This window comes from Lipophrys pholis (assembly GCF_963383615.2).
Source record: "Lipophrys pholis genome assembly, chromosome: 10".
Classification (NCBI taxonomy): Eukaryota; Metazoa; Chordata; class Actinopteri; order Blenniiformes; family Blenniidae; genus Lipophrys; species Lipophrys pholis.
Genome location: NC_137640.1, coordinates 838,779 through 866,706, shown reverse-complemented (window position 1 = coordinate 866,706; position 27,928 = coordinate 838,779). Strand labels below are relative to the sequence as shown.

Below are 27,928 nucleotides of genomic sequence, written 5' to 3'. Positions count from 1 at the left end.
GCAGTTCAGATGCTTCTTCTCCTCCTGCGTGGCTGAATGTCTAAACTCAGTTATTAATAACAGGCTTTGCTTTTCCTTGAATGATGAAGTGAAGAAATGTTCATTTCAATCCGTTGAATAAAAGTCAGAACGACTTAGCAAATTGAGGAGCCAGGGCGTTCCAGCTGCTATGGCAGCAGATTGACTAGTCTGGATTAAAGGAGTTAGAATTATTCTGATGACCCCAGTAGGCCGTCTCTGATTCATCTGATGGAGTACCGTTTCATTTTGGAGTTGTGAGTAGACATTTTATTGAGCCACGTCACAGTGCGCTGCATGTCCATGACTCTTCAGTGGGAATAAAGCAAAGCTGGATGTTCCTCCAGTGATCACAGATCCTGGAAACATTCAAGTTTGGCCCTTTGTGGCGGATCAATACAAAGTTTGATCGTCTCATCAAAGCTCTTTAACACGGTTCACTTCAGATTTCCTCCAAACGTCCATGTGACTTTAACTGAGCTGATGGTCTCAGGAAGCAGCTTCACGTCTTCTTTCCTCTGCTCACTGAACTCTACAGACTCCTCCCACCAGCCTCCCACCAGCCTCCCACCAGCCTCCCACCAGCCCCCCACCAGCCCCCCACCAGTCTCCCACCAGACCCCCACCAGCCCCCCACCAGCCCCCCACCAGTCTCCCACCAGTCTCCCACCAGCCCCCCACCAGCCCCCCACCAGCCTCCCACCAGCCCCCCACCAGTCTCCCACCAGCCTCCCACCAGCCCCCCACCAGCCTCCCACCAGCCCCCCACCAGCCCCCCACCAGTCTCCCACCAGACCCCCACCAGCCCCCCACCAGCCTCCCACCAGTCTCCCACCAGACTCCCACCAGTCTCCCACCAGCCCCCCACCAGCCCCCCACCAGCCCCCCACCAGACCCCCACCAGCCTCCCACCAGTCTCCCACCAGTCTCCCACCAGCCCCCCACCAGTCTCCCACCAGACCCCCACCAGCCTCCCACCAGCCCCCCACCAGTCTCCCACCAGCCCCCCACCAGCCTCCCACCAGCCTCCCACCAGCCCCCCACCAGTCTCCCACCAGCCTCCCACCAGCCTCCCACCAGCCCCCCACCAGTCTCCCACCAGCCTCCCACCAGCCTCCCACCAGCCCCCCACCAGTCTCCCACCAGCCTCCCACCAGCCCCCACCAGTCTCCCACCAGCCTCCCACCAGCCTCCCACCAGCCTCCCACCAGCCCCCCACCAGCCCCCCACCAGCCTCCCACCAGCCCCCCACCAGTCTCCCACCAGTCTCCCACCAGCCCCCCACCAGCCTCCCTCCAGACCCCCACCGAGGACCCTGGCTTCATTCCAACTCCCAGAGACTCTTCTCATAATCATCTTTTCTTCTTTTTCCTCCTTTCAAGTCCAGAGATAAGAGGACTGACTGCTATGACAGGACACGTCATATAAAGTCTTCAGGAGGACGTGAGGACAGAAAACCTGCTTTCATTTCCAAAAGTCACAAACTTTCTAACTTTGAATTTGAAGTGTTTTTGTGTCTTAATGTGAAGATTCTGTAAATACAAGAGAGATTTACAGAAACAGCTCATCGACTATAACCAATACAAAGTTTAGAATCTCATTGATGATGTTCATTGAGGTCTAATATGTTGTGCAAATGTTTGTTAAGCATGTGGGAATAGTTTCCTGCTGCTGACTGGAGGAAACATCAGTATGAGACTGTAAGAGGAGCTGCAGCCTGCAGACATCCTGGGATGCTTATGAAGAGTATTTTTATTAAACAAGGAAATCCTGTGTAAAACCAGACGTCCATAAGCAGTAAGCAACCCCACATAGTCAGAATGAAGTGATTTAATCTCATTAATTCAGCTTCCAGGGTCAAATGATGAGGGACGGACCGACCTCTCCACTTTGGATTTAAGAAAGAAAATGTTGCACGAGGTTTTGTTTTCACCTCCAATATATTTTCTTTACTTCAGTGGCCCTAATACTCTTCTGTAGATAAGTAACTTTAATCTGATTACTGGTTTGGAAATATTACCATGTTAGATTAGTCGTTGGTGGAAGAAGTGGTCATATTAGAGTGACTGGTTAATTGAATTGATCACTAAAGACACTGCTCCATGTTGTGATTCAGTATTTAAAAAGTCTGAAGGGTGAACTGGACAGAGTGATGATTCTCATCAACGTGGACGACGGTGCTTCATGACAAAGGAGGTTGATGTCTGGAAGGGCGCCGCTCCACCTCTCCTTCTTTTCTTTTCTTCTGGAAGGTCGCCGCTCCACCTCTCCTTCTTTTCTTTTCTTCTGGAAGGTCGCCGCTCCACCTCTCCTTCTTTTCTTTTCTTCTGGAAGGTCGCCGCTCCACCTCTCCTTCTTTTCTTTTCTTCTGGAAGGGCGCCGCTCCACCTCTCCTTCTTTTCTTTTCTTCTCTCAGCTGAAGTCACCGACCGGCTTCATGTCATTAGATTTAGATCAGAGGGGATAATTCCGTCACACTCTTTCTGCTGTGTGTGTGTGTGTGTGTGTGTGTGTGTGTGTGTGTGTGTGTGTGTGTGTGTGTGTGTGTGTGTGTGTGTGTGTGTGTGTGTGTGTGTGTGTGTGTGTGTGTGTGTGTGTGTGTGTGTGTGTGTGTGTGTGTGTGTGTGTGTGTTTCCTCCCTGGGGAACTGAGGCTGAAGTAATAAAATGCTCATTACTGATTCAGCTGGAAATGCTTGGGATACATTTACACGCTTACACACACACACACACACACACACACACACACACACACACACACACACACACACACACACACACACACACACACACACACACACACAGCTACCCAGATGCTCTTCAAGGTCATTTTCCAGTGTGTTCACTTGTGTATCTTTGTGTGAGTGAATGTCTGTTGCGTCCACAGACTGAGAAACAATATTAGTTAGAATTGGAACCTAAATTGACAGTTTTGTGAAAAACACCACAGACATTAAGGTATCTGGTCTTCTCACACTCCCCGTTTCACTCACACACACACACACACACACACACACACACACACACACACACACACACACACACACACACACACACACACACGCACACATTCTCTGTGTGTGTGTGCCATATGTGCCATGTTTTGGGTTGTTGCTAGGAGACAGCCATGCTGAAGGGCATGTGGGACACACACACACACACACACACACACACACACACACACACACACACACACACACACACACACACACACACACACACACACACACACACACACACACACACACACACACACACACACACACACACACACACACACACACACACAAGGTTTTAATGGTTAAAGTGTTTATAGTTTGATTCCCTCTGATTGGTGGTGAAGGAAATAAGAAGTGCTGAACCTTTCACTGCAGCTGCTGAGGCTCCATTCAATTCAACTTTATTGATACAAACAACACAGTCGCCTCAGGAAACACCCAGAGGAGAACCTGCAGAACCACACCCAGAGGAGAACCTGCAGAACCACAGCCAGAGAAGAACCTGCAGAACCACACCCAGAAGAGGAGAAACCTGCAGAACCACAGCCAGAGAAGAACCTGCAGAACCACACCCAGAGGAGGAGAAACCTGCAGTACCACACCCAGAAGAGGAGAAACCTGCAGAACCACACCCAGAGGAGGAGAAACCTGCAGTACCAGACCCAGAAGAAGAGAAACCTGCAGTACCAGACCCAGAAGAGGAGAAACCTGCAGTACCACACCCAGAAGAGGAGAAACCTGCAGAACCACACCCAGAGGAGGAGAAACCTGCAGTACCAGACCCAGAAGAAGAGAAACCTGCAGTACCAGACCCAGAAGAGGAGAAACCTGCAGTACCACACCCAGAAGAGGAGAAACCTGCAGAACCAGACCCAGAGGAGGAGCAACCTGCAGTACCAGACCCAGAAGAGGAGAAACCTACAGAACCAGACCCAGAGGAGGAGCAACCTGCAGTACCACACCCAGAAGAGGAGAAACCTGCAGAACCAGACCCAGAGGAGAACCTGCAGATTCAGCCACTGCAGACCTGAAGACTCGGCCCACAAACAGGTTCCTAATCTGAGTTCCAGCAGGAAGGTCCTGGGAAGAACAATTTAACATTTCTGTGAAAAACAATCTTGAAGAATAAAAAATCAATTCAACTTTATTTATAAAGCAGCACATGAACAGTCATTTCTAGGTGTTTTTTCCAGAGAGGAACACAGAACAGCCTCATCACGTCTCTGGTTTCTCTCCACTAAGTTGACTTTTGCCCTGAACAACTTCATCACAACTCCTCCAGCTTTTTTCTCAACATATGTAGATGAATAATACTTTATTTTGATATTTAGCTGAATTCTTCTCAAACCTCACAACTACAACTGTCCAGCATCATGTGAAAATTTTCCTTTAAATGTGATGCGAGGCTCTGGAGAGTTCTACTGTATCTGCTCATAAACTATCATAACACTCTGATTACAACCTGGAAACTCACCATTACTTCTGTTGTGCACAATAAAAGCTCTATAGCTCTGTCAGCTCTATCTCTATCTCTATCTCTATCTCTCGAGATAGAGATAGAGCTAGAGATCTGATTTCCATATGGCTGTTTGGTAAACACTAACAGGTCGTCAGCACAGACAAACAAACAACAAAATATCTTGTACTTTGCAAACCAAGGTGTTTATTTAATGCAGAGGATTGTTGAAGTTTGTGTTTTGAACTTCTGTGATGTCGGCATTTTTATTATTCGGGCTTTTTTAAGGTGTGTGTGTGTGTGTGTGTGTGTGTGTGTGTGTGTGTGTGTGTGTGTGTGTGTGTGTGTGTGTGTGTGTGTGTGTGTGTGTGTGTGTGTGTGTGTGTGTGTGTGTGTGTGTGTGTGTGTGTGTGTGTGTGTGTGTGTGTGTGTTTGCGTGTGTTGCTGGCGGCACAATCTGTCTCCCTCCCATCCTAATCCACTCATTTACCTGAGTTTCTCCCAGGAGGAGTCTGGAGTTCTGCCAACACACACACACACACACACACACACACACACACACACACACACACACACACACACACACACACACACACACACACAGATGTGCAAAATGTTGCTTCACTTAATGAGTACAAAGCTGGAGTCGACCAGCTGCTTGTGTGTGTGTGTGTGTGTGTGTGTGTGTGTGTGTGTGTGTGTGTGTGTGTGTGTGTGTGTGTGTGTGTGTGTGTGTGTGTGTGTGTGTGTGTGTGTGTGTGTGTGTGTGTGTGTAGGCGGAGTGAAATCCATAAATCGGTCAGGTCTAGACAACAACAGCCTGAAATGCTGGAAACTCTTTTCCTGTCGACTAAAGACTGAAACTAAAACAGTTTTGTGATATTTACACTTTCCTGACAGTAACTGGCTTCCTGAGATTATAAAATCTCTCAAACTGGACTAATTCCTTCTTTAATGTCATGTTTCTATGTGTTTTTATTCACTTGTTCTGTTTGTGTTGGATAGACGTGTGGGAGAAAGGAGGAGCTGAAGATGATTCAACACTTCACTGCTTCTCTCCTCTCAGTTCTTTTATCAAAACTCCTTCTTAAAAATGAAAAACTGCTTTGGCTTTTTCTTTTCAGGAGATGAAACAGACGATGTGTCTAGTGGGCGTAAACCAGGAAGAAAAGCTGTGGCTCCTCCCCCTCCTCCTGCGAGACGCCCCGCCCCTCCTCGTCACAGCTCCCCTCCAGTAGGTTGACAAACCTTATTTTATTTTACTATTACTATTGCAACATGACATCATCAGCAGGGGAACTGAGCCGCTCTGAACCAGGGTTCTGTTAGTGGTCAACAGTCAGCGCCGCTGGATTCTGCTTCACCGTCATGAAGAGGCAACATCAAAAACGCTTGGCCGCCGCCAGTTCTCCTGTCCTGACTGTCCTGAATCCTCCTCCGGTCAGAAGGAATTATTGGGTTTTAAGTAAGAACAAAAAAAAAAAGGAGAAAGTAGAGCTACACTCGGTAGAGCGCAGACTTTCACCGAGGCCACATTGGGTTTGTGGAACCGAGTTAGCATCGCTACCATGTTAACCGTTAGCTCATATCAATGCTAACTAGCCTGTCAGGTAGCTACATCAATTAAAACACTGAGCGTCTCCATGGCAACAGAAGCCTCACTCCTCTGCTCTCCTCCCTCATCCACTTTGTATGGAAAGTTCTTCACAGTTTTTTGAGATTTATTCAGAAACATTCAGTTGTTAATGTCTTAAAATCTAACGGAGTGGTCCTTGATGATGACAAATCATCCCTGAACATTTCATGTCATTCGGGTGAGGAGTTTTTGTGAAAAGTTGGTAAAATACATAAAAACATTCGTCGGTCGGTTAACGTTCGTGGGCGAAGGTAAAAAAAGAAACTAGGAAAAAAACCAACTTCTGAAACAGAAGAAAAGCAGATCATTTGTTGACCGACGTGGGGAAGAGTTCCTCAGCTGCGACCAAAATGTCTTTCTGTTAGGAAACGTGGTCGTCCTGGTGTGTGACGGGAAGCAGACGAGCCAGACGAGCCCAGACTTCTTCAGAGGGACCTGGAGTTGATCTCTGCTGCCTCCTGTGGCGCAGTGGAGACACAGCAGTGGTTCTGCATCAGAAATGTGTTTCCTGTTGTTATGTTTATTTTACACCCTGACGTTTCTCTGGCATGGAGCTGCTTCCATTGGTTACTGAGGAGCCGCAGTGCAGGTCGTTGATGGGCTCATCGCCTCCGGACCTCCATCACACAGATGACGATGCAGCATGATAACACACCACTCACTAGACGCTCTGCCCTGACGTTGACCGCTGGCTCTGTCTGAGGTGTCGTTGACCGCTGGCTCTGCCCTCGGTGTCGTTGACCGCTGGCTCTGTCTAAGTGACGTTGACCGCTGGCTCTGTCCGAGGTGACGTTGACCGCTGGCTCTGTCTGAGGTGACGTTGACCGCTGGCTCTGTCTGAAGTGACGTTGACCGCTGGCTCTGTCTAAGTGACGTTGACCGCTGGCTCTGTCTGAGGTGACGTTGACCGCTGGCTCTGCCCAAGGTGTCGTTGACCGCTGGCTCTGCCCTAGGTGTCGTTGACCGCTGGCTCTGCCCTCGGTGTCGTTGACCGCTGGCTCTGCCCGAGGTGACGTTGACCGCTGGCTCTGTCTGAGGTGTCGTTGACCGCTGGCTCTGCCCGAGGTGACGTTGACCGCTGGCTCTGTCTAAGTGACGTTGACCGCTGGCTCTGCCCGAGGTGACGTTGACCGCTGGCTCTGTCTGAGGTGACGTTGACCGCTGGCTCTGTCTGAGGTGTCGTACAGTATGAAGCCATTAAATATTGAAGCCTGTAAGATCTGTAGGAAAACTGAAAATCTAAAGAGTGAGAGAGAGTCTCAGGTCGGAGATGATTTTACTACGTTACTGCAACATGTGGGGACCACGGGTCGACCACTAATGTAGAAATTGGAGTTCTTTGTCATTGACCCCGGACGGTGGAACCATCAACAGTTAGTTTGGTTTCTCATCGCTGCGGTTGCATGGATGGAATTCAGAGAATAAACTTTTAACATCGTGCTTTACTCCTACTACAAATCACACCACCTCATTTTTATTGTCTGCTGGATAGATAGAACTTTAGATCACAACAATTTAAAGGAGTCATCACTTGGTATTCTCACGTCTCCAGTCTCCTTTAAACAATCAAACCTGGAGCTTCATTCTGACCCTGTTTCATCCCACAACTTCCTCTCAGAGAGAACAGGAGAGATTCTGACTGCTAGGATGTTAGGCTGCTGATTGGCTGCAGGAACTGTCAGTCATGGTGATAGCATAGCGATAGCATGGTGATAGCATAGTGATAGCATGGCGATAGCATAGTGATAGCATGGCGATAGCATAGCGATAGCTAGGTGATAGCATAGTGATAGCATGGTGATAGCATAGCGATAGCTAGGTGATAGCATAGTGATAGCATGGTGATAGCATAGCGATAGCATAGTATAACAGTCCTTCCCTCACATTAAAAATAAAAGCGATGGTGCAGCGTCTCCAAACATCCAGCTGCAGAGCAGCGCCCCCCGGAGGTTTAAAATGAAATACAGGCTCATTTGTAAATCACATGGTTCAACGTTTCTACTAGTCCTGTTAGCGGTTAGCAGTTAGCAGCTAAATCTAGCAGAGGTGGTTTATGATTTCAGCCTCCTGAGTTGACGACAATCTAAACCTCCCGTTCTGGGGTGGCGCCCCCTTGTGGCCGATTCTGGTTTGAACAAAGAGTCCAAACAGAAAAACTTTCAAACTCCAGATTTTCACTTTCAACTGAGGTTCAACACCAAGAATCAAGTTTTAACCAGGAAACCAGGATTCTGCTGACGACGGCTTTAACAATAATGATGGTCTGTTTTTATGGGAACCATGAAAACATAAACCAAAATACATGAATTTGCTTCCAATTAAAAAACAAAAAAACACCCACCAACTCTGTCCCCATTAAACCATTTTAATATTATTGTATAGTTACAATACCTCCAGTGATAAATGCAGTAGACCTGCTTGTTAGAAGGTAGTGGTTGTGATTTATGTCAGAATACTTTATTATTCAAAATCATTAGATTTATTATTCAAAATCATTAGATAATTAGCTGAAATAAGATAGTAAATCATTTCAACTCGATTTGAAGACTAATCTGTCACATTGCTGAAGGAGATAACAAAACATTGATTCTTAGATGCTTGAGACAGTACGGTACAGACCCACAAACATTTACTTTTCATTTATTTATTTCAGTGTTCTGGGGATTCACTCCAATAAACATCGCTTTGTTTTTCTATATTCCTCCATATAATGTGACTTGAATGTTTCCTCTGCTCTTCCAGGCGTCTGTCCAAGGCTCAGCACACATGATAACCATGGAACCTCTGGCTGCGGTGACCTTGCTGCTGCTCCTGGTTTTACCGTGGGAACCTCGCTGACCGTGAAGACGCACATCTGGAAACAGACAAATCCGACAAACGGTGACAGGAAGTGACACGCTGGGCATTTTGTGGTGCTGTGGAGGAGTCGGAGGTTCGACCCGGCTGCTCTGGTCCTTGGTGTTGCATGTGGCCGAGCTCGTGGGACAAACTGGTGGTTTTCCACAGCTGTGGGCGAGTAGTCATCTCTTCATTACCTGCGCTGACCTCTGACCTCTGTAGGTGTTCATCCTGTATTTAACTCTGATTCTGATTGGTTGGACTGCACATCACCACTCACCTTTCTCTGAAGAGAGATGTAAATAATAGAATTATAGAATTATATACAAAGAAGGTCTTCATATATATATATATATATATATATATATATATATATGTATGAAGACTTTCTATAGACAACAAGGGCTTGATGTGTAAATAGAGATTAATATAGACGAGAGGAGACGGGATGTTGTTTGTTTGGTTTGACCTTTGACCTTTACAAGATGTATCAAGGCCCATGATGGCTGAACGCCTCCGCTGTTCACACACCGGTGCGTTTACAGCGACGGCGTATTCGTGGAGATTTGCTGACCCTTGACCTCCACATGCTGACAAGGGGAAACAAAGGCACTTTTCAAAACAAGTCATTTTTAAAAACAATTATTTTTTCAGTGAGTCATGTAATAAACAATCTGAAATATATACGTGTGTGTGTGTGTGTGTGTGTGTGTGTGTGTGTGTGTGTGTGTGTGTGTGTGTGTGTGTGTGTGTGTGTGTGTGTGTGTGTGTGTGTGTGTGTGTGTGTGTGTGTGTGTGTGTGTGTGTGTGTGTGTGTGTGTGTGTGTGATAAGGAAGCGTCTCTGAAACTTCTCCCTCTGGGGTCATTTGTCATTTCTAGGCTTAAACTCCCAGGAATGGTCGGTATTATAATAAAACAAATGAAATAAAAGCCCTGCAGGGAAGCAGCAGGGCTTTTTTACAGCTTGTCTTACATTTCATCTCCATTTTTATTTGAAAAAAAAACAAACAATAGGCCTGTTTGATTTTACTGGTATACCATGAGCTTAAATGGATGTAAAATATCACATTTAACAGAGTTTCAATATATTGGGTTGTCTGGTAATCACAAGAGAGGGCAGTATTTAGGAGGGTGGTTCAAACGTGTGAATTTAATCGATATAAATCCTATTTGGTTCCTCTAACCTCATAACAACAGCGGACGACTGGACCAGAGCGAGCGGCTCGGCTGCACCTCACTGCGCCTCACTTTAATCACGTGACCGACAGGAGGCCAGTTAAGAGCTGCAGTCTGGGTTTTATCTTTTACCACATAATCCTCACACCAGTGAGTCATTATTTTATTACTATTTAAAGGTTATACCCAAATGAGATGAAACATTGAACTCAACCCCTCCTGTCACCGCTCTTCATAGACGTTCTTGTACTTTTAGAAAAAAACTCACAGACCCTGAAGAGGATAAATGGTCGTGTAGAAAGTACCACTCAGTGTACAGTATTACGTTGTTTATCAAATTGTAAAACCAAGTTGGGTCACTGTTCTATTTTAAAAATGGTTTTAAAGTATATTTTCATATATTTTGTATGATTTTATATGTACTTTAATGATATGCCATAAATGACTGAGACTTTCCAGCTCTCATGGGTGATTGTGTCGTCCGAATGTTGGAGGGAGAGACGAGCAAATGAAGACGTGGGCGGGATGAGAGGTTTTCTGTGGTCGCTCACAAACATTGATTAAATGTTTGTAATGAGAAATGTGTGAATGTTTCTATCATCTGTACATGAGCCTGAGCAACATGTTGACGTGAGATGATAAGTCACAGTGAAATGACCTTGTGTGTCTCTGCTCTGGACGCTCACACTGTCGCTCCAGGATCGGGAATAAAACTCAATTCAAAGTCAAATTAAACTCACTTTCTTGAAGTGTAACAGCTGAGTCAGTGGGTGTGTCTGTGCAGCAGGATGCGTCCTGCCTGAACCCAGACTGGACCTGTCCTCACGCTAATGTGAACTAACTCTGAGTCTGATGTGACTCTCTAACACACACTGAGTTATTAATGTTCACAAGCTTAATGTATGAAATAATAAACTATTTTCAAATATGCATTTCACCTTTGCTCTGTGTTTGTATTATTTGGGGCTGGTCCACTGAGGGCCCCCGGCTGGCTCAGCTGGTAGAGCATGAGACTCTCTAGGTAGAGGGTTCATGTCCCACCTCAAGGTAGAGGGTTCATGTCCCACCTCTAGGTAGAGGGTTCATGTCCCGTCTCAAGGTAGAGGGTTCATGTCCCACCTCTAGGTAGAGGGTTCATGTCCCATCTCAAGGTAGAGGGTTTGGACAGAGAGAGGGAGAGAGAGAGAGGGAGGGGGAGAGAGAGGGAGAGGGAGGGGGAGAGAGAGAGAGAGAGAGAGAGAGAGAGAGAGAGAGGGAGGGAGAGAGAGAGAGAGAGAGGGAGGGAGAGAGAGAGAGGGAGGGGGAGAGAGGGGGAGGGGGAGAGAGGGGGAGAGAGGGGGAGAGAGAGGGAGGGGGAGAGAGGGGGAGAGAGAGGGAGGGGGAGAGAGAGAGAGGGAGGGGGAGAGAGGGGGAGGGGGAGAGGGGAGAGAGGGGGAGAGAGGGGGAGAGAGAGGGAGGGGGAGAGAGGGGGAGAGAGGGGGAGAGAGGGGGAGGGGGAGAGAGAGGGAGGGGGAGAGAGGGGGAGGGGGAGAGAGAGAGAGAGAGAGGGAGGGGGAGAGAGAGAGAGGGGGAGAGAGGGGGAGGGGGAGAGAGGGGGAGAGAGAGGGAGGGGGAGAGAGGGGGAGAGAGGGGGAGAGAGGGGGAGGGGGAGAGAGAGGGAGGGGGAGAGAGAGAGAGGGAGGGGGAGAGAGGGGGAGGGGGAGAGAGAGAGAGAGAGGGGAGAGAGGGGGAGGGGGAGAGAGAGAGAGAGAGGGAGGGGGAGAGAGAGAGAGAGAGGGGGAGAGAGGGGAGGGGGAGAGAGAGAGAGAGAGGGAGGGGGGAGAGAGAGAGAGGGAGGGGGAGAGAGGGGGAGGGGAGAGAGGGGGAGAGAGAGGGAGGGGGAGAGAGAGGGAGGGGGAGAGAGGGGGAGAGAGAGGGAGGGGGAGAGAGGGGGGAGAGAGAGGGAGGGGGGAGAGAGAGGGAGGGGGAGAGAGGGGGAGAGGGGGAGGGGGAGAGGGAGAGAGAGGAGAGTTTATGTAGCCTTGTGAAAATCCTCCATAAATATATGTCCGTGATAAATAGTTGGATAACTTTAGAGCTCCAAGCACATTAAAAGTGATTAAAACACGTTAGTTTGTTTTGGTAAAAATGTGTAAAAGTTTATTTGAATATTTTTCATTTTGTCAAACAAATGTTCAATCTGAGGTTCGTCTGTGAGGAGAGACTGCAGCTTGCTGCTGATTGGATAATAAGGATCCTGCAGGTGAGCAGCTGAGCAGGTGTGTTTCACCAGCCTGAGAGGACACTGTCTCCTCCTCCATCCCTCCTCCATCACTCCTCCATCACTCCTCCATCCCTCCTCCATCACTCCTCCATCACTCCTCCATCACTCCTCCATCACTCCTCCATCACCCAGGAAGGGTTTAGTGTGGCGGCCATGATGAGGTCTGTCTGAATCCTCACTAAGCAAAGGAAAGGAGGCTCGTCGCTTCCTTTAGAACCTCCTTTAGCCTAGGAACCACTGATCCTTTAGAACCTCCTTTAGCCTAGGAACCACTGATCCTTTAGAACCTCCTTTAGCCTAGGAACCACTGATCCTTTAGAACCTCCTTTAGCCGAGGAACCACTGATCCTTTAGAACCTCCTTTAGCCTAGGAACCACTGATCCTTTAGAACCTCCTTTAGCCGAGGAAGCACTGATGCTTCCTTTAGAACCTTTCCTTAACCCTGTGATGTCATCCAGGGGTTAAGGTGAAGTCCATAGATAAGGAGATAGGAGGGACTATTCAGACGGACCCGGTTCGTTCTAGTTTCAGGAGTTCTGCTTGAAGCACCTGAGCAGCTCCTCCTCTCAGCCACCTCCTGCATCCTACATCATCCTGGACAAACACCTGTCCAGGTGTGTCCAGGTGTGTCCTGCCCTCTTCACCTGTCCAGGTGTGTCCTGCCCTCTTCACCTGTCCAGGTGTGTCCTCAGAATAAAGTGTCTTATGTGATTTATGGTTGCTTCAGTTCCCCAAACTCCAGGTGAGCTGAGGCTCTGAGCAGCAGGTCAGGAGGTGACGGAGCAGCAAGTGACGGGGCAGCAGGTCAGGAGGTGAGGAAGCAGCAGGTCAGGAGGTGATGGAGCAGCAGGTCAGGAGGTGATGGAGCAGCAGGTCAGGAGGTGAGGAAGCAGCAGGTCAGGAGGTGAGGAAGCAGCAGGTCAGGAGGTGATGGGGCAGCAGGTCAGGAGGTGACGGAGCAGCAGGTGACGGGGCAGCAGGTCAGGAGGTGACGGGGCAGCAAGTGACGGGGCAGCAGGTCAGGAGGTGACGGGGCAGCAGGTCAGGAGGTGACGGAGCAGCAGGTCAGGAGGTGATGGGGCAGCAGGTCAGGAGGTGACGGAGCAGCAGGTGACGGGGCAGCAGAGGAAGCAGCAGGTCAGGAGGTGACGGAGCAGCAGGTCAGGAGGTGACGGAGCAGCAGGTGACGGGGCAGCAGGTCAGGAGGTGAGGAAGCAGCAGGTCAGGAGGTGAGGAAGCAGCAGGTCAGGAGGTGACGGAGCAGCAGGTGATGGGGCAGCAGGTGACGGGGCAGCAGGTCAGGAGGTGAGGAAGCAGCAGGTCAGGAGGTGATGGAGCAGCAGGTCAGGAGGTGATGGAGCAGCAGGTCAGGAGGTGAGGAAGCAGCAGGTCAGGAGGTGAGGAAGCAGCAGGTCAGGAGGTGATGGAGCAGCAGGTGATGGGGCAGCAGGTGACGGGGCAGCAGGTCAGGAGGTGAGGAAGCAGCAGGTCAGGAGGTGATGGAGCAGCAGGTGATGGGGCAGCAGGTGACGGGGCAGCAGGTCAGGAGGTGAGGAAGCAGCAGGTCAGGAGGTGATGGAGCAGCAGGTCAGGAGGTGATGGAGCAGCAGGTCAGGAGGTGATGGAGCAGCAGGTCAGGAGGTGACGGAGCAGCAGGTCAGGAGGTGATGGAGCAGCAGGTCAGGAGGTGATGGAGCAGCAGGTCAGGAGGTGACGGAGCAGCAGGTCAGGACGTTGTTGTGTGGAAACCTTCAGCTTTAGTTTTGACCAGCAGGTTGGTGTTCCTGGCCGGACGGAGGTGATGGAGAACCTTCATGAGCCTCAGCAGAGACACGATGGTGAACCCTCCATCGCTCCACTGTTTGCTCTCCTGACTTCACCACAGGCGACGTAGAATTGACTCCACAGAGTTTCAGGTTGAAGCAAGTTGTTATTAGCTGGGATGGCAGCCAGTGTGAGAGATCTTCTCTGGAGTGAGGGTGGTGACTCACGGTTGGGAGGTGTCTGCAGATATCTGGGGACGTTAGTAACGGACCGTGGGATTAAAATGTGCTGAGAGAGCAGAATCTGTGGCTCCGATTTACAGAGCTGCAAGGAGGCAGAGCAGAGAAGTATTTCACTCCAGCAGCAGTCGCAGGTCGCAGCAGGCTGAGCTGCTTTGTCTTCCTGCTCTGAAGCTTTGGCACGACGCTGCAGGACGGATGTGAGGACGGATGTGAGGACGGATGTGAGGACGGATGTTGAAGAGGGAAGAGATTCCAAAATGGAAGTATTAAAACGTGTCTCTCTGGGTTTGTGAGCCGAGGCCATGAAGTTCAGATGGAGAGAAAAGAAGAAGTGAACTTGGCAGATAACTAGTTTAAATCCTGCTGATGATCACGTGTCTCTGACCTGCCTTACTCACAGCGTGTGGCGCCGCAGGAATATTAAATAAAGAAAGAGAAAGTGAAGAGAGGCTCAGTTCTGCTCAAAGACGGACTAAAGACAGTTTCTGACAACAGAAAGACTCTAATGCCTCAGGGGAGCGAAACCTCCTCCTGAGGGACGAGATGATGGATGATGGATGGATGGATGATGGATGGATGATGGATGGATGATGGATGGATAGATGGATGGATGGATGGATGGATGATGGATGGATGGATGGATGGATGATGGATGAATGATGGATGATGGATGATGGATGGATGTATGGATGGATGGATGGATGATGGATGGATGGATGATGGATGGATGGATGGATGATGGATGGATGGATGGATGATGGATGATGGATGGATGTATGGATGGATGGATGGATGGATGGATGGATGGATGGATGGATGGATGATGGATGGATGGATGGATGGATGGATGGATGATGGATGGATGGATGATGGATGGATGATGGATGGATGGATGATGGATGATGGATGGATGGATGATGGATGGATGGATGGATGGATGATGGATGGATGGATGGATGATGGATGGATGATGGATGGATGGATGATGGATGGATGGATGATGGATGGATGGATGGATGGATGGATGGATGGATGGATGGATGGATGGATGATGGATGGATGGATGGATGATGGATGGATGGATGATGGATGGATGGATGGATGGATGGATGGATGATGGATGGATGGATGGATGGATGATGGATGATGGATGATGGATGGATGATGGATGGATGGATGATGGATGGATGTATGGATGGATGGATGGATGGATGATGGATGGATGGATGGATGGATGATGGATGATGGATGATGGATGGATGGATGGATGGATGATGGATGGATGGATGATGGATGGATGATGGATGGATGGATGATGGATGGATAGATGGATGGATGATGGATGGATGGATGATGGATGGATGGATGGATGATGGATGGATGGATGATGGATGGATGGATGGATGGATGGATGATGGATGGGTGGATGGATGATGAATGGATGATGGATGGATGTATGGGTGGATGGATGATGGATGGATGATGGATGGGTGGTTGGATGGATGGGTGGATGGATGATGGATGGATGAATGATGGATGGGTGGATGGATGATGGATGGGTGGATGGATGATGGATGGATGAATGATGGATGGGTGGATGGATGATGGATGGGTGGATGGATGATGGATGGATGAATGATGGATGGATGGATGAATGATGGATGGGTGGATGGATGATGGATGGGTGGATGGATGATGGATGGGTGGTTGGATGGATGGGTGGATGGATGATGGATGGGTGGATGGATGAATGATGGATGGGTGGATGGATGATGGGTGGATGGGTGGATGGATGGATGGATGGATGGATGGATGGATGGATGGATGGATGGATGGATGATGGATGATGGATGATGGATGGATGGATGGATGGATGATGGATGGATGGATGATGGATGATGGGTGGATGGATGGATGATGGATGGATGGATGGATGGATGGATGGATGATGGATGGATGGATGGATGATGGATGGATGGATGATGGGTGGATGGATGGATGATGGATGGATGGATGGATGATGGATGATGGATGATGGATGATGGATGGATGGATGGATGATGGATGGATGATGGATGGATGGATGGATGGATGATGGGTGGATGGATGGATGATGGATGGATGGATGGATGATGGATGGATGGATGGATGGATGATGGATGGATGGATGGATGATGGATGATGGATGGATGGATGATGGATGGATGGATGATGGATGGATGGATGTATGGATGGATGATGGATGGATGGATGATGGATGGATGATGGATGGATGGATGGATGATGGGTGGATGGATGGATGATGGATGGATGGATGGATGGATGGATGGATGGATGATGGATGGATGGATGGATGGATGGATGGATGGATGGATGGATGGATGATGGATGATGGATGGATGGATGGCTGGATGGATGGATGGATGATGGATTGATGGATGGATGATGGATGGATGGCTGGATGATGGGTGGATGATGGATGATGGGTGGATGATGGATGATGGGTGGATGATGGATGATGGATGGATGGCTGGATGATGGATGGATGGCTGGATGATGGGTGGATGGATGGATGATGGATGGATGGCTGGATGATGGGTGGATGGCTGGATGATGGATGGATGGCTGGATGATGGGTGGATGATGGATGTGTGACAGTAACACAAATTGTCATGTGCATCACATTTTATTGACATGATTGAAATAATGTCAATAAAAACATCTAACAATCCGTAGTACTCTGTAGTAAAATATAAAAGTATAGAATTCTAGTGAGGCTGAGTAGTTAATGTGTTGAAGGACATCGTGGTAAATAAATACAATAAGAAATAATAAATTACTACCTGAATCTTAGAAAACTGCTCTACTGCTGCTGCTGTTCTGCTACTGCTCTACTGCTGCTGCTCTACTACTACTGCTCTACTGCTATTGCTCTACTGCTGCTCTACTGCTGCTGCTCTGCTCGACTGCTACTGCTCTACTGCTGCTCTACTGCTATTGCTCTACTGCTGCTCTACTGCTGCTGCTCTGCTCGACTGCTACTGCTCTACTGCTGCTCTACTGCTATTGCCTCTACTACTGCTCTACTGCTATTGCTCTACTGCTGCTCTACTGCTGCTGCTCTGCTTGACTGCTACTGCTCTACTGCTGCTGCTGCTCTTCTGCCGCTGCTCTACTGCTCCTCTGCTACTGCTCTATTGCTACTCTACTGCTGCTCTGCTACTGCTCTACTGCTGCTCTGCTGTGGCTCTACTGCCGCTGCTCTGCCAGGGAGGAGGAGGATGTTGACTGAGAAGAAGCAGAGCGTCCAGCAGCTCGGCCATGTTGAGCAGCAGGAAGACGGTGAATCCTCAGCAGCTCTTGATAGACTCTGTAAAAACTGAGCGGTTCTTCCCAGGATCTCCTCTGGTTCATTCTGATTCCTGCATCGATGCTCAAGATGCTTTTCTCTAGTTGAACTCGTCCTCATGTCAGTGTGACTGATGATGAGCGGCTGCAGAGCAGCTGGACAATCCTTCAGCAGAGAAAGTCCAGGCCAGAGGGTCTGAAGTCTCAAATCACAACCGTCTTTACAAAACCTGTAAATAAAGTCACAGTAAAGACGAGCGGCTTCTTTCTCATTCTTAGAAGCTCTTCGTGGTTTTACTTCGTTTCCAGAGAAAAAAACTACAAAATTGTTTAGTTTATCTTTTAGGTTAATAGTTTAGTTTATCTTTTAGTTTAATGGTTTAGTTTATCTTTTAGTTTAATAGTTTAGTTTATCTTTTAGTTTAATAGTTTAGTTAATCCTATGTTGGGAGTCCATTGTAGAGTGTAAATATCTGCGTACATATCTGGTTATATGACATCTTGAAATAATACTTAATAACAGTAAAGCAGTCACCTCGCAGTCTTTCATCAATTCGTTCCTAGTTTGAGAATAAAAATAAATTCAAATCAACATTTGGGGAAGAATTTTCACTTTTTTATTCAAATAATCGTTTTAACTTTATTTCTGAACTTGTATTGCTTTTATAACCTACAGGGGGCGTGGTTTCGCTCTGGCAACACACACACACACACACACACACACACACACACACACACACACACACACACACACACACACACACACACACACACACACACACACACTCACACACACACACACACACACACACACACACAAAGAGAGGGCGCATCACCACCACCAGTCCGGCTTCATTGTCCCGGAGCCTCCGGAGGAGCGTGTCACCGGCCCGGGCTCCTCTCCTCACCGGCAGCACCGCAGAAGCTTCCCCGTCCAGCGGCTCACCGACAGACCGACAGACCGACAGACCGACGGACTGACGGACCGACAGACTGACGGACTGACCGGTCGCCATGTCGCGGTAGTGCGCGCGGATCAGCTCGAACGGAGCAACACCTGCTCTCACGCGCGCTCTTCATTCCTTTTGTCTCGCGCATCTCTGCAGCCGGCAGGAGGAGGAGGAGGAGGAGGAGGAGGAGGAGGAGGAGCGGGGGAGTACCTGACACCTCCAGACGCGCGCCGCAGCTCTCCTTTCACGCAGAAACGCACCGCACGCTTTGTGCAGTTTGAACGGGACGCGCCGCTTCTGCCGACGCACCGAAAGTCCCGTAAGTAAAGAAATAATCAAATAAAAAATCTACAAGGAAAGAGGAGGAGGCGCGCCTGAGGAAGAGCTGCCCGGCAGCCTGGGGGGGTTCTCCGTCTGCCCGTGGAGGAGGAGAGGAGGACTAACGATGCGTCTCCCGGCGCTCCTTTGCGTCCCTGCTGTGCGCAGCGCCGGGCGCGGTGCGCGGGGCGGAGAGGAGCTGCGCCGACCTGCGGCAGTTCTACACCGGGAAAGGCTTCACTCTGGTCGGGGTCCCGCAGACTGAGATCTCCGGTGAGTTCTGCTGGAGGAGCGGAAACACACATCTTGATGCTCTTCCACTGACTGAATCAGTAGTTTGGTTTTTATTAGTGACGCTCAAAATACTTAGACGATATCGCGACGCAGCCGAGTCGTGGCATTTCCTCCCGTTTCCTTTTCTTTTGCAATATTACTTTTCATAGCCCCCTCACGTCTGTCTTTCACAGTATTTCGTGTCCCAGGGTGCCTGCGGTGTGAAGGCTCACTATACAGACCTGGAACTCCACCTTAAGCTCCTGGAGTCTCAGTCTTAGGTTACATCCACTGCTCTCATTGTTCTGGAGGACAGGTTTTGCTCCATGTGTCTGTCCCTCTTACCCCTCCCAGTGTGAAGTGTTGCCCCAGTCCATAGGCCCTCCTGCACATCTTTATTATTCCTGATGCTTCCAGGACGTTTCCATTGTCTGCTCTGGGTGTGTAGGCCAGGAGACTTGTGGTGTTCCAGTCTCTTCATGTCATTTCAGGTTGTTTACTGAAGCTTTCACAGCCAGTGTCAGCAGCTTTTCACAATAAATTACAGTTCAGGAGCTAAACTTTCCTGCTGTTTAATGGCTGTGATGGACAAGCGTGTGTGTGTGTGTGTGTTTGTGTGTGTGTGTGTGTGTGTGGGGGGGGGGGGGGGGGGGGGGGGGGGGTCAAAGGCTGCAGATTGCATTTTTATTTGCATAAAGTTACAATTAAGGCGAGTCCCAGGCTTCATGGAGAAACAACAGCCCAACATCTCACACCATCAAGATGCAGATGAATTGATGCTTTGCATTCATTCTACTCTCGTTTGTTTTCCTCCACCTTCCCTTGTCACTCAGCCGTCATGTCAGTCCAGCAATCAGCATTTAATCAATCAGTCAATTACCTGGTCAGTCAGGTAACCTGTCACACATCACAGTGTCTCTGGTCGGCTGATCCAGCCGTCTGGCCTTCAGCAACACAGAACTCTGTGTGTGTGTGTGTGTGTGTGTGTGTGTGTGTGTGTGTGTGTGTGTGTGTGTGTGTGTGTGTGTGTGTGTGTGTGTGTGTGTGTGAGATATGAAGGTCATTTCATCAAGTGTCACTGAAAATGGGGAGTGTACAGGGGCTGGAGAGTTATTAATATTGGATTTGTGTGTGTGTGTGTGTGTGTGTGTGTGTGTGTGTGTGTGTGTGTGTGTGTGTGTGTGTGTGTGTGTGTGTATGTGTGTGTGTGTGTGTGTGTGTGTGTGTGTGTGTGTGTGTGTGTGTGTGAGACAGAAAGCAGCAAGCCGATAAGAGCAAGATGAAGAGATTTGTGGAGAGAGAGAAAGAGAGAGAGAGTAAAAGAAAAACAGGAAAGATCAGGCTGAGACGGTGAGTCACTGAAGGTTTCTGTTGGTGTTTCACCAATGACTGAAGGAAACCTGAGGTCTCTCTCTCTCTCTCTCTCTCTCTCTCTCTCTCTCTCTCTCTCTCTCTCTCTCTCTCTCTCTCTCTCTCTCTCTCTCTCTCTCTCTCTCTCTCTCTCTCTCTCTCTCTCTCTCTCTCTCTCTCTTATTGTTGTATTGAAAGGTGAAGATGCTTTTATTCTCTTGGTCTTTGAAAAAGTCGTTGGCGGCAGAAATCCTCAGAAAGACTTTAAACTCTTTAATCTATTTCAGCTACTTTCAATCATCCCTGCATGTTTACGGCCGGCGGGACGGAGGGAAGGTTTCTTTGATAATGGATGTCAGGAGGATTTGTTAGAAAACAGCAGGAATCAGCCTGAGAGCAAAGTGAAAAGTTTAAGAGGACTTTAATACATTATTCTGGCGAGAAGAGACGACGTCACCGTCCACCGTCTGGCGGTGGTCCAGGAGTTGGTCCAGGAGGTGGTCCAGGAGGTGGTCCAGGAGTTGGTCCAGGAGTTGGTCCAGGAGTTGGTCCAGGAGGTGGTCCAGGAGTTGGTCCAGGAGTTGGTCCAGGAGTTGGTCCAGGAGTTGGTCCAGGAGTTAGTCCAGGAGTTGGTCCAGGAGTTGGTCCAGGAGTTAGTCCAGGAGTTGGTCCAGGAGTTGGTCCAGGAGTTGGTCCAGGAGTTAGTTGGTCCAGGAGTTGGTCCAGGAGTTGGTCCAGGAGTTAGTTGGTCCAGGAGTTGGTCCAGGAGTTGGTCCAGGAGTTGGTCCAGGAGTTGGTCCAGGAGTTGGTCCCAGGAGTTAGTCCAGGAGTTGGTCCAGGAGTTGGTCCAGGAGTTAGTCCAGGAGTTGGTCCAGGAGTTGGTCCAGGAGTTGGTCAGGAGTTAGTTGGTCCAGGAGTTGGTCCAGGAGTTGGTCCAGGAGTTAGTTGGTCCAGGAGTTGGTCCAGGAGTTGGTCCAGGAGTTGGTCCAGGAGTTGGTCCAGGAGTTGGTCCATCGATGGGACAGCAGTTTCTTAAAGTTTGTTGTGAGGAGGATCCTGGTGCTTCCTGCTCTCCAGACGCTGAAGGTTACAACCTGCTGACCATCCTGCAAAATGTGGCCTCGTCTTTATGAGACAAAGAAAATCCCCTGAACTATAGATTACTACGATATTACAACCTATCCGGTTTCTTTATTCTACATTACTGAGCATTAATAAACACACAAGTACAGTATTGGATTACTTTATGAGATTTATTTTGGTAGCGGAAGTAGAAAATGTTACTGAGGGATTCAGTATTTATTATATGTACTCTTGTACAGTAGTACTCGTACTTTGCCAAATGTGATACAACAGATGTTAAATTGACTTTAGCCCAATAAACTCTAAAGAATAATTCACCTCTGCAAAGTTCCTGCCAGCCGGTGCCCATGAGCAGAGCTGCAGTGGTGCTGCTGCAGCAGCCGGACCTCCAAACCGTCTCTTAACGTTCCTCTCCTCAAAACAGGAACACTCAATGTTCTGCTCAGACCGTGGGCTGGAAGGTAGAACTCTGGTTCTTTACCTGAGGATCGTCTGGAACCGTCCGAGGTTAAACATCCCCGTTCCTCACTCTGGGAGGAAAACAGCCCTGCAGTCAGCGCCAAGCCGATTTTCTTCGATGTTTGTCCCGGGAGTAAACGGAGAAGTTTCAGCCGTCCGGCGCCAGCGGCCTCACGCCCGGAGCAGCAAACTCTGCTGCTCATCACCATCAGTACCGGCAGAGCAGCACCATCAGTACCGGCAGAGCAGCACCATCAGTACCGGCAGAGCAGCACCATCAGTACCGGTAGAGCAGCACCATCAGTACCGGCAGAGCAGCACCATCAGTACCGGTAGAGCAGCACCATCAGTACCGGCAGAGCGGCACAGCGTTACAGGAGGCCACTGGCCTCCTGTAACGCTGTGCTGCTCATCACCATCAGTACCGGCAGAGCAGCACCATCAGTACCGGTAGAGCAGCACAGCGTCACAGGAGGCCACTGGCCTCATAGTCACGGGAAAGAAAAGCTCTCGGTACCTGAAGCCAGAAAGTTCTTAGAACTAAAGCTCTGTGGATAGAAGTCGGACTGAACACACTCGTTCCTCTGAACCAAAGCAACACCTGAGTTCAAGGAGGATTTACGTTGGACTTTATTTCCTCTAGAAGACGAACCGCAGAGTCGCTCTGTTGGCCAGACAGTCCAGATTAAACACACACCAACACCTCCAGTGGTTCAGTGACTCAACCTCAGTCACAGCTACTAAACCTCCTGTGGCTCAAAGTGACTCCGTCTGGCCTCAGCTCCACCCTCAGCTCCACCCACAGCTCCACCCACAGCTCCACCCTCAGCTCCACCGACAGCTCCACCCTCAGCTCCACCCTCAGCTCCACCCTCAGCTCCACCCACAGCTCCACCCTCAGCTCCACCCTCAGCTCCACCCTCAGCTCCACCGACAGCTCCACCCTCAGCTCCACCCTCAGCTCCACCCTCAGCTCCACCCACAGCTCCACCGACAGCTCCACCCTCAGCTCCACCCTCAGCTCCACCCTCAGCTCCACCGACAGCTCCACCCTCAGCTCCACCCTCAGCTCCACCCACAGCTCCACCCACAGCTCCACCCTCAGCTCCACCCTCAGCTCCACCCACAGCTCCACCCTCAGCTCCACCCTCAGCTCCACCCTCAGGGGGCTTTGTCTCTACAGCTTCTTCTTTGTTAGAATCATCTTGTCGAAATGCACAAGGATTATTTGGTAATCTAGCTCAGGTACTTTCTGTGAGAATGGACATTTCTTTCATGAACATGCTTGTCCTATGGTGGACCTTGATTTCACCTGAATAGAAGCCCGGCCCTCCTAATTAAATCAGAACCAAAGAAAGGTCAGAGCTACGTGATGCACCTGAACGCATCACCAAGCTGTTAAATCCATAAATTAGCCGAGTCATTGTCGTTTTATACTTTTAAACTGATTTCTTTACATTTGATAGGCATTAATACAAAAGTTAAAGAAGTTATTCATGCAGTGATTTTTAAAGGTTTGTCATACATCTTACTTGACATGAATTCAGAATAACGGCTGATTTAATGGACGACACCAAACTCTTCAGTTCAAATGCTTGATATCAAACGTTTCACAGCTCCGATCGCGACCCAATCTTTATTAATATGGATCTGCCTTTAAGACTTCAATCTTAATAACAAGCCAGGAATAAAATTTATTCACACATAAACACTTTTTCACAAATTGTTGAAGACCATCGGTTGGTCAACTTTTCAATGACTCCTGACTCCACACCATGAGGAAGAAAATGTTGCTGATGCAGTGTTTTATGTTATATATGATAATGTGTTTTATTACATTAGACAGAAGCTCCGTTTCTCTCATTAATTAATTAATTAATTAATTAATGTCAAACTTCTAAAGAAAAGCGAAGCATGTGTCTGAGCAGTGTGTCGGTGGAGCGCAGAGCAACACGCCGCCATCTTCCTGAATGTAAAGTGTTTAACAATGAAACAGAAAGTAGAGGAGAGGTAATATACGATCAGGTGATAAGGTGGAGGCCGTTTGGCTCTAAAATACATGAACAGTGGAAACGATAGCGATCACCGCTCCTCGGTGTAATTTGACGACCGAACGCTCCAGATTCCTCGCTGGAGCAGAAAAAAAACAACAAAAAATCTTTTCTTCTCAGACTTCATTCTTTCCTTTTTGCTCTTTAGGTTTCACAGCTTCTGAATGGAGGTTGTCTCTCCTGCTGCCTGCTCGTCTGTCTCTGAGGCCCGCCGGCCGTCTTACCTCCACATTGTGTTTCTACTGTGTGCGTGTGTGTGTGTGTGTGTGTGTGTGTGTGTGTGTGTGTGTGTGTGTGTGTGTGTGTGTGTGTGTGTGTGTGTAAGCCAACACCCTCTCTGGAGGAGACACTTGGACAGAGCAGCTCATCCTGTGATGAAGTGACTCTGCAGGCTGGGTTTGGTGTTTCTGTCCCCAAAAGGACGTCTTGTTGACTGTTTCATGTTTCTTCATTTGAACCTCCTTACATTTACTGAAGTGGGAGAGAGAGAGGCTCAGAATGACCTCCTCATCGTCTATCTTTATTAATTTGCCTACTTTAGAAGTTTCTTCTGATGTAAGACTTAAAAAGGAACATAGTTTGTATAAATTTGGCTTTAATTGTTTCATTAAACTTTAATCTATGTGTCATACAGGAGTGCAGGAATAAAAATAAACCTTTCAATTGTACATATTAGGATAACTGGACCACGGTATTATACATTCAGCTGTTTGGTTTTACTCACTAACCTTATCATTAGTGGGAATCTTTGTCTGAAACGTCTCCTGTTCACCTCCTCCTCCTGTTCTCCTCCTCCTCCTGTTCTCCTCCTCCTCCTTCTCCTGTTCACCTCCTCCTCCTGTTCTCCTCCTCCTCCTGTTCTCCTCCTCCTCCTTCTCCTGTTCACCTCCTCCTCCTGTTCTCCTCCTCCTCCTGTTCTCCTCCTCCTCCTCCTCCTGTTCTCCTCCTCCTCCTGTTCACCTCCTCCTGTTCACCTCCTCCTCCTGTTCTCCTCCTCCTTCTCCTGTTCACCTCCTCCTCCTGTTCTCCTCCTCCTCCTCCCTCCTGTTCTCCTCCTCCTCCTGTTCACCTCCTCCTGTTCACCTCCTCCTCCTCCTCCTCCTCCTCCTCCTGTCCTCCTCCTCCTCCTGTTCACCTCCTCCTGTTCTCCTCCTCCTCCTCCTGTCCTCCTCCTCCTGTTCCTCCTGTTCTCCTCCTCCTCCTCCTCCTGTTCTCCTCCTCCTGTTCCTCCTGTTCTCCTCCTCCTGTTCACCTCCTCCTCCTGTTCTCCTCCTCCTCCTGTTCTCCTCCTCCTCCTCCTCCTGTTCTCCTCCTCCTCCTCCTCCTCCTGTTCCTCCTGTTCTCCTCCTCCTGTTCACCTCCTCCTCCTGTTCTCCTCCTCCTCCTCCTGTTCCTCCTGTTCTCCTCCTCCTCCTGTTCTCCTCCTCCTCCTCCTCCTCCTGTTCCTCCTGTTCTCCTCCTCCTGTTCACCTCCTCCTCCTGTTCTCCTCCACCTCCTGTTCCTCCTGTTCTCCTCCTCCTCCTGTTCACCTCCTCCTCCTGTTCTCCTCCTCCTGTTCTCCTCCTCCTCCTGTTCTCCTGTTCTCCTCCTCCTCCTCCTCCTGTTCTCCTCCTCCTGTTCTCCTCCTCCTCCTGTTCTCCTCCTCCTCCTCCTGTTTCTCCTCCTCCTCCTGTTCTCCTCCTCCTCCTGGTCTGGTCGGTCCAGAAACCTTCAGTATTCTAAGTTTCTAGCTCCTCCTTGATTTTCCTCATTTGAATATTGGATCATAGGAGCTACATTCAGAATCTGCTGTGTCTGTTTGAGCTGGACTGGCTCCGCCCACACATGCCCATCTTGGGAAGAGGAGGAAGTACTTCCTCTCGTGGTGCCATGTGCCAGAGCAGAGCTGCCTAATTGTGGGAGGAGTCAAAGGGAGGGCCTACCTTGATTGTGATTGGCTAAACCCCCGATGACACTATATAGGGTTTGATTCTGATTGGCTGCTTGGAGCAACACACTTTTTAAAACTGAAACAAGCCAGGGACAGAGAGGACAGACTGTCTTCACTTCTGGGACGTTAGTCCAGGTATGGGGGACGAGTAGTACTGCTGGAGAACCTTCAGGAAGTGGATTTATCAGAATTTGACCCCTTTAATAAAGCATAGATTATATTGAAATCCTCTATTTATGGGGGTGACGTAGTCGGGGTTTGGATGGTGCTAAAGCAAAATATAGAAGAAATATAATTTTACTTATAAGCTAAAAAGATGAATATTTTGTGATTCCAGCCTAAAATGCAAAATACTCCGACTGAACAATAGTGTGTGTGTGTGTGTGTGTGTGTGTGTGTGTGTGTGTGTGTGTGTGTGTGTGTGTGTGTGTGTGTGTGTGTGTGTGTGTGTGTGTGTGTGTGTGTGTGTGTGTAACAAGACTTTGGTTGGTTGTTAAAAGCAGAGCTGTGAATTTTTCATGATGTCTGTTGTAGCGACATGAGAGAGAGATGGTGGAGGAGGAGGTGGAGGAGGAGGTGGAGGAGGTGGAGGTGGAGGAGGTGGAGGTGGAGGAGGAGGAGGTGGAGGAGGAGGTGGAGGTGGAGGAGGTGGAGGAGGACAGGATGGTGTGGACACCAGAAGAAAGGAGGAAGCTGTTTCCTGGTTGTTTGTCCTTGAACTGATGATGTGTTACTTCAGTCAGGTTGATTCCGAGGCTCCAGTTCCACTCCAGGTTGATAAACCATCGTTATGCAGTTACAGGTACAGTTACAGTTACAGTTACAGTACAGTACAGTCCAGTACAGTCCAGTACAGTACAGTCCAGTCCAGTCCAGTCCAGTCCAGTCCAGTACAGTCCAGTCCAGTCCAGTACAGTCCAGTACAGTACAGTCAGTACAGTCCAGTCCAGTCCAGTCCAGTCCAGTACAGTCCAGTCCAGTCCAGTACAGTCCAGTACAGTACAGTCAGTACAGTCCAGTCCAGTCCAGTCCAGTCCAGTCCAGTCCAGTCCAGTCCAGTCCAGTACAGTACAGTACAGTACAGTACAGTAACCCTGAGCTTAAAGTGCAGTGTAACGCTACACACAGGTCTGGGCTCAGTACCTCGGCTGACTCTAACAAAACAAAGAGGCAACCTGAGGTTCACATTAAAGAATCTCACACCGCTCGTCCTCTCGTCTGCCTGCTGACCATACTGACAGTACTGCAGTATTCTGGTATCGCCAGAATGGAAGGAGGTGGAGGAGGAGGAGATGGAGGAGGAGGTGGAGGTGGAGGAGGAGGTGGAGGTGGAGGATTAATCCCCAGCAGCAGATTGATGTCGGGGCCTTCAAACAGGTCGAGCTTCTGCTCCTCAGCTCTTTCCCTTTTTTAAATTTTCCAACCACCGCCTCTAGAATACGTGATGCTCATGAAGATGCAGCAGGCCTGCGTGTCTCTGACCTCATCATTCATCACCAGCATTCATCACCAGCATTCATCACCAGCATTCATCACTTTGACTTGACTCTATGTGGGCAGGAGAGAATTTAATCTTCTTGTGCTGTTCGTTGCAGTCATTCCCCAGGAAGCAGTTTCAGAAACCTCCAACCTGAACACACACACACACACACACACACACACACACACACACACACACACACACACACACACACACACACACACACACACACACACACACACACACACACACACACACACACACACACACACACACACACACACAGATCAGT

General features: G+C 49.1%; 2 protein-coding genes across 2 annotated transcripts in view; both read left to right on the top strand.

Moving 5' to 3' along the window:
* LOC308115497 (glypican-5-like) overlaps nt 1-5,715 on the top strand; it is a gene marked incomplete at both ends in the record, with an annotated part of 47,590 nt that extends 41,875 nt beyond the window's left edge. The window contains one exon of the mRNA XM_080473054.1: nt 5,597-5,715. Coding sequence (XP_080329180.1) covers nt 5,597-5,715 — 119 coding nt within the window. The remainder of the gene's footprint in view (nt 1-5,596) is intronic.
* Nucleotides 5,716-19,136: 13,421 nt separating this feature from the next.
* The window catches only part of LOC308116049 (glypican-1-like), a gene marked incomplete at its 5' end in the record, with an annotated part of 40,379 nt that continues 31,587 nt past the window's right edge, over nt 19,137-27,928 (top strand). Inside the window, 2 exon segments of the mRNA XM_080474015.1 lie at nt 19,137-19,162; nt 19,164-19,282. Of these exon segments, the coding sequence (XP_080330141.1) occupies nt 19,137-19,162; nt 19,164-19,282 (145 nt within the window).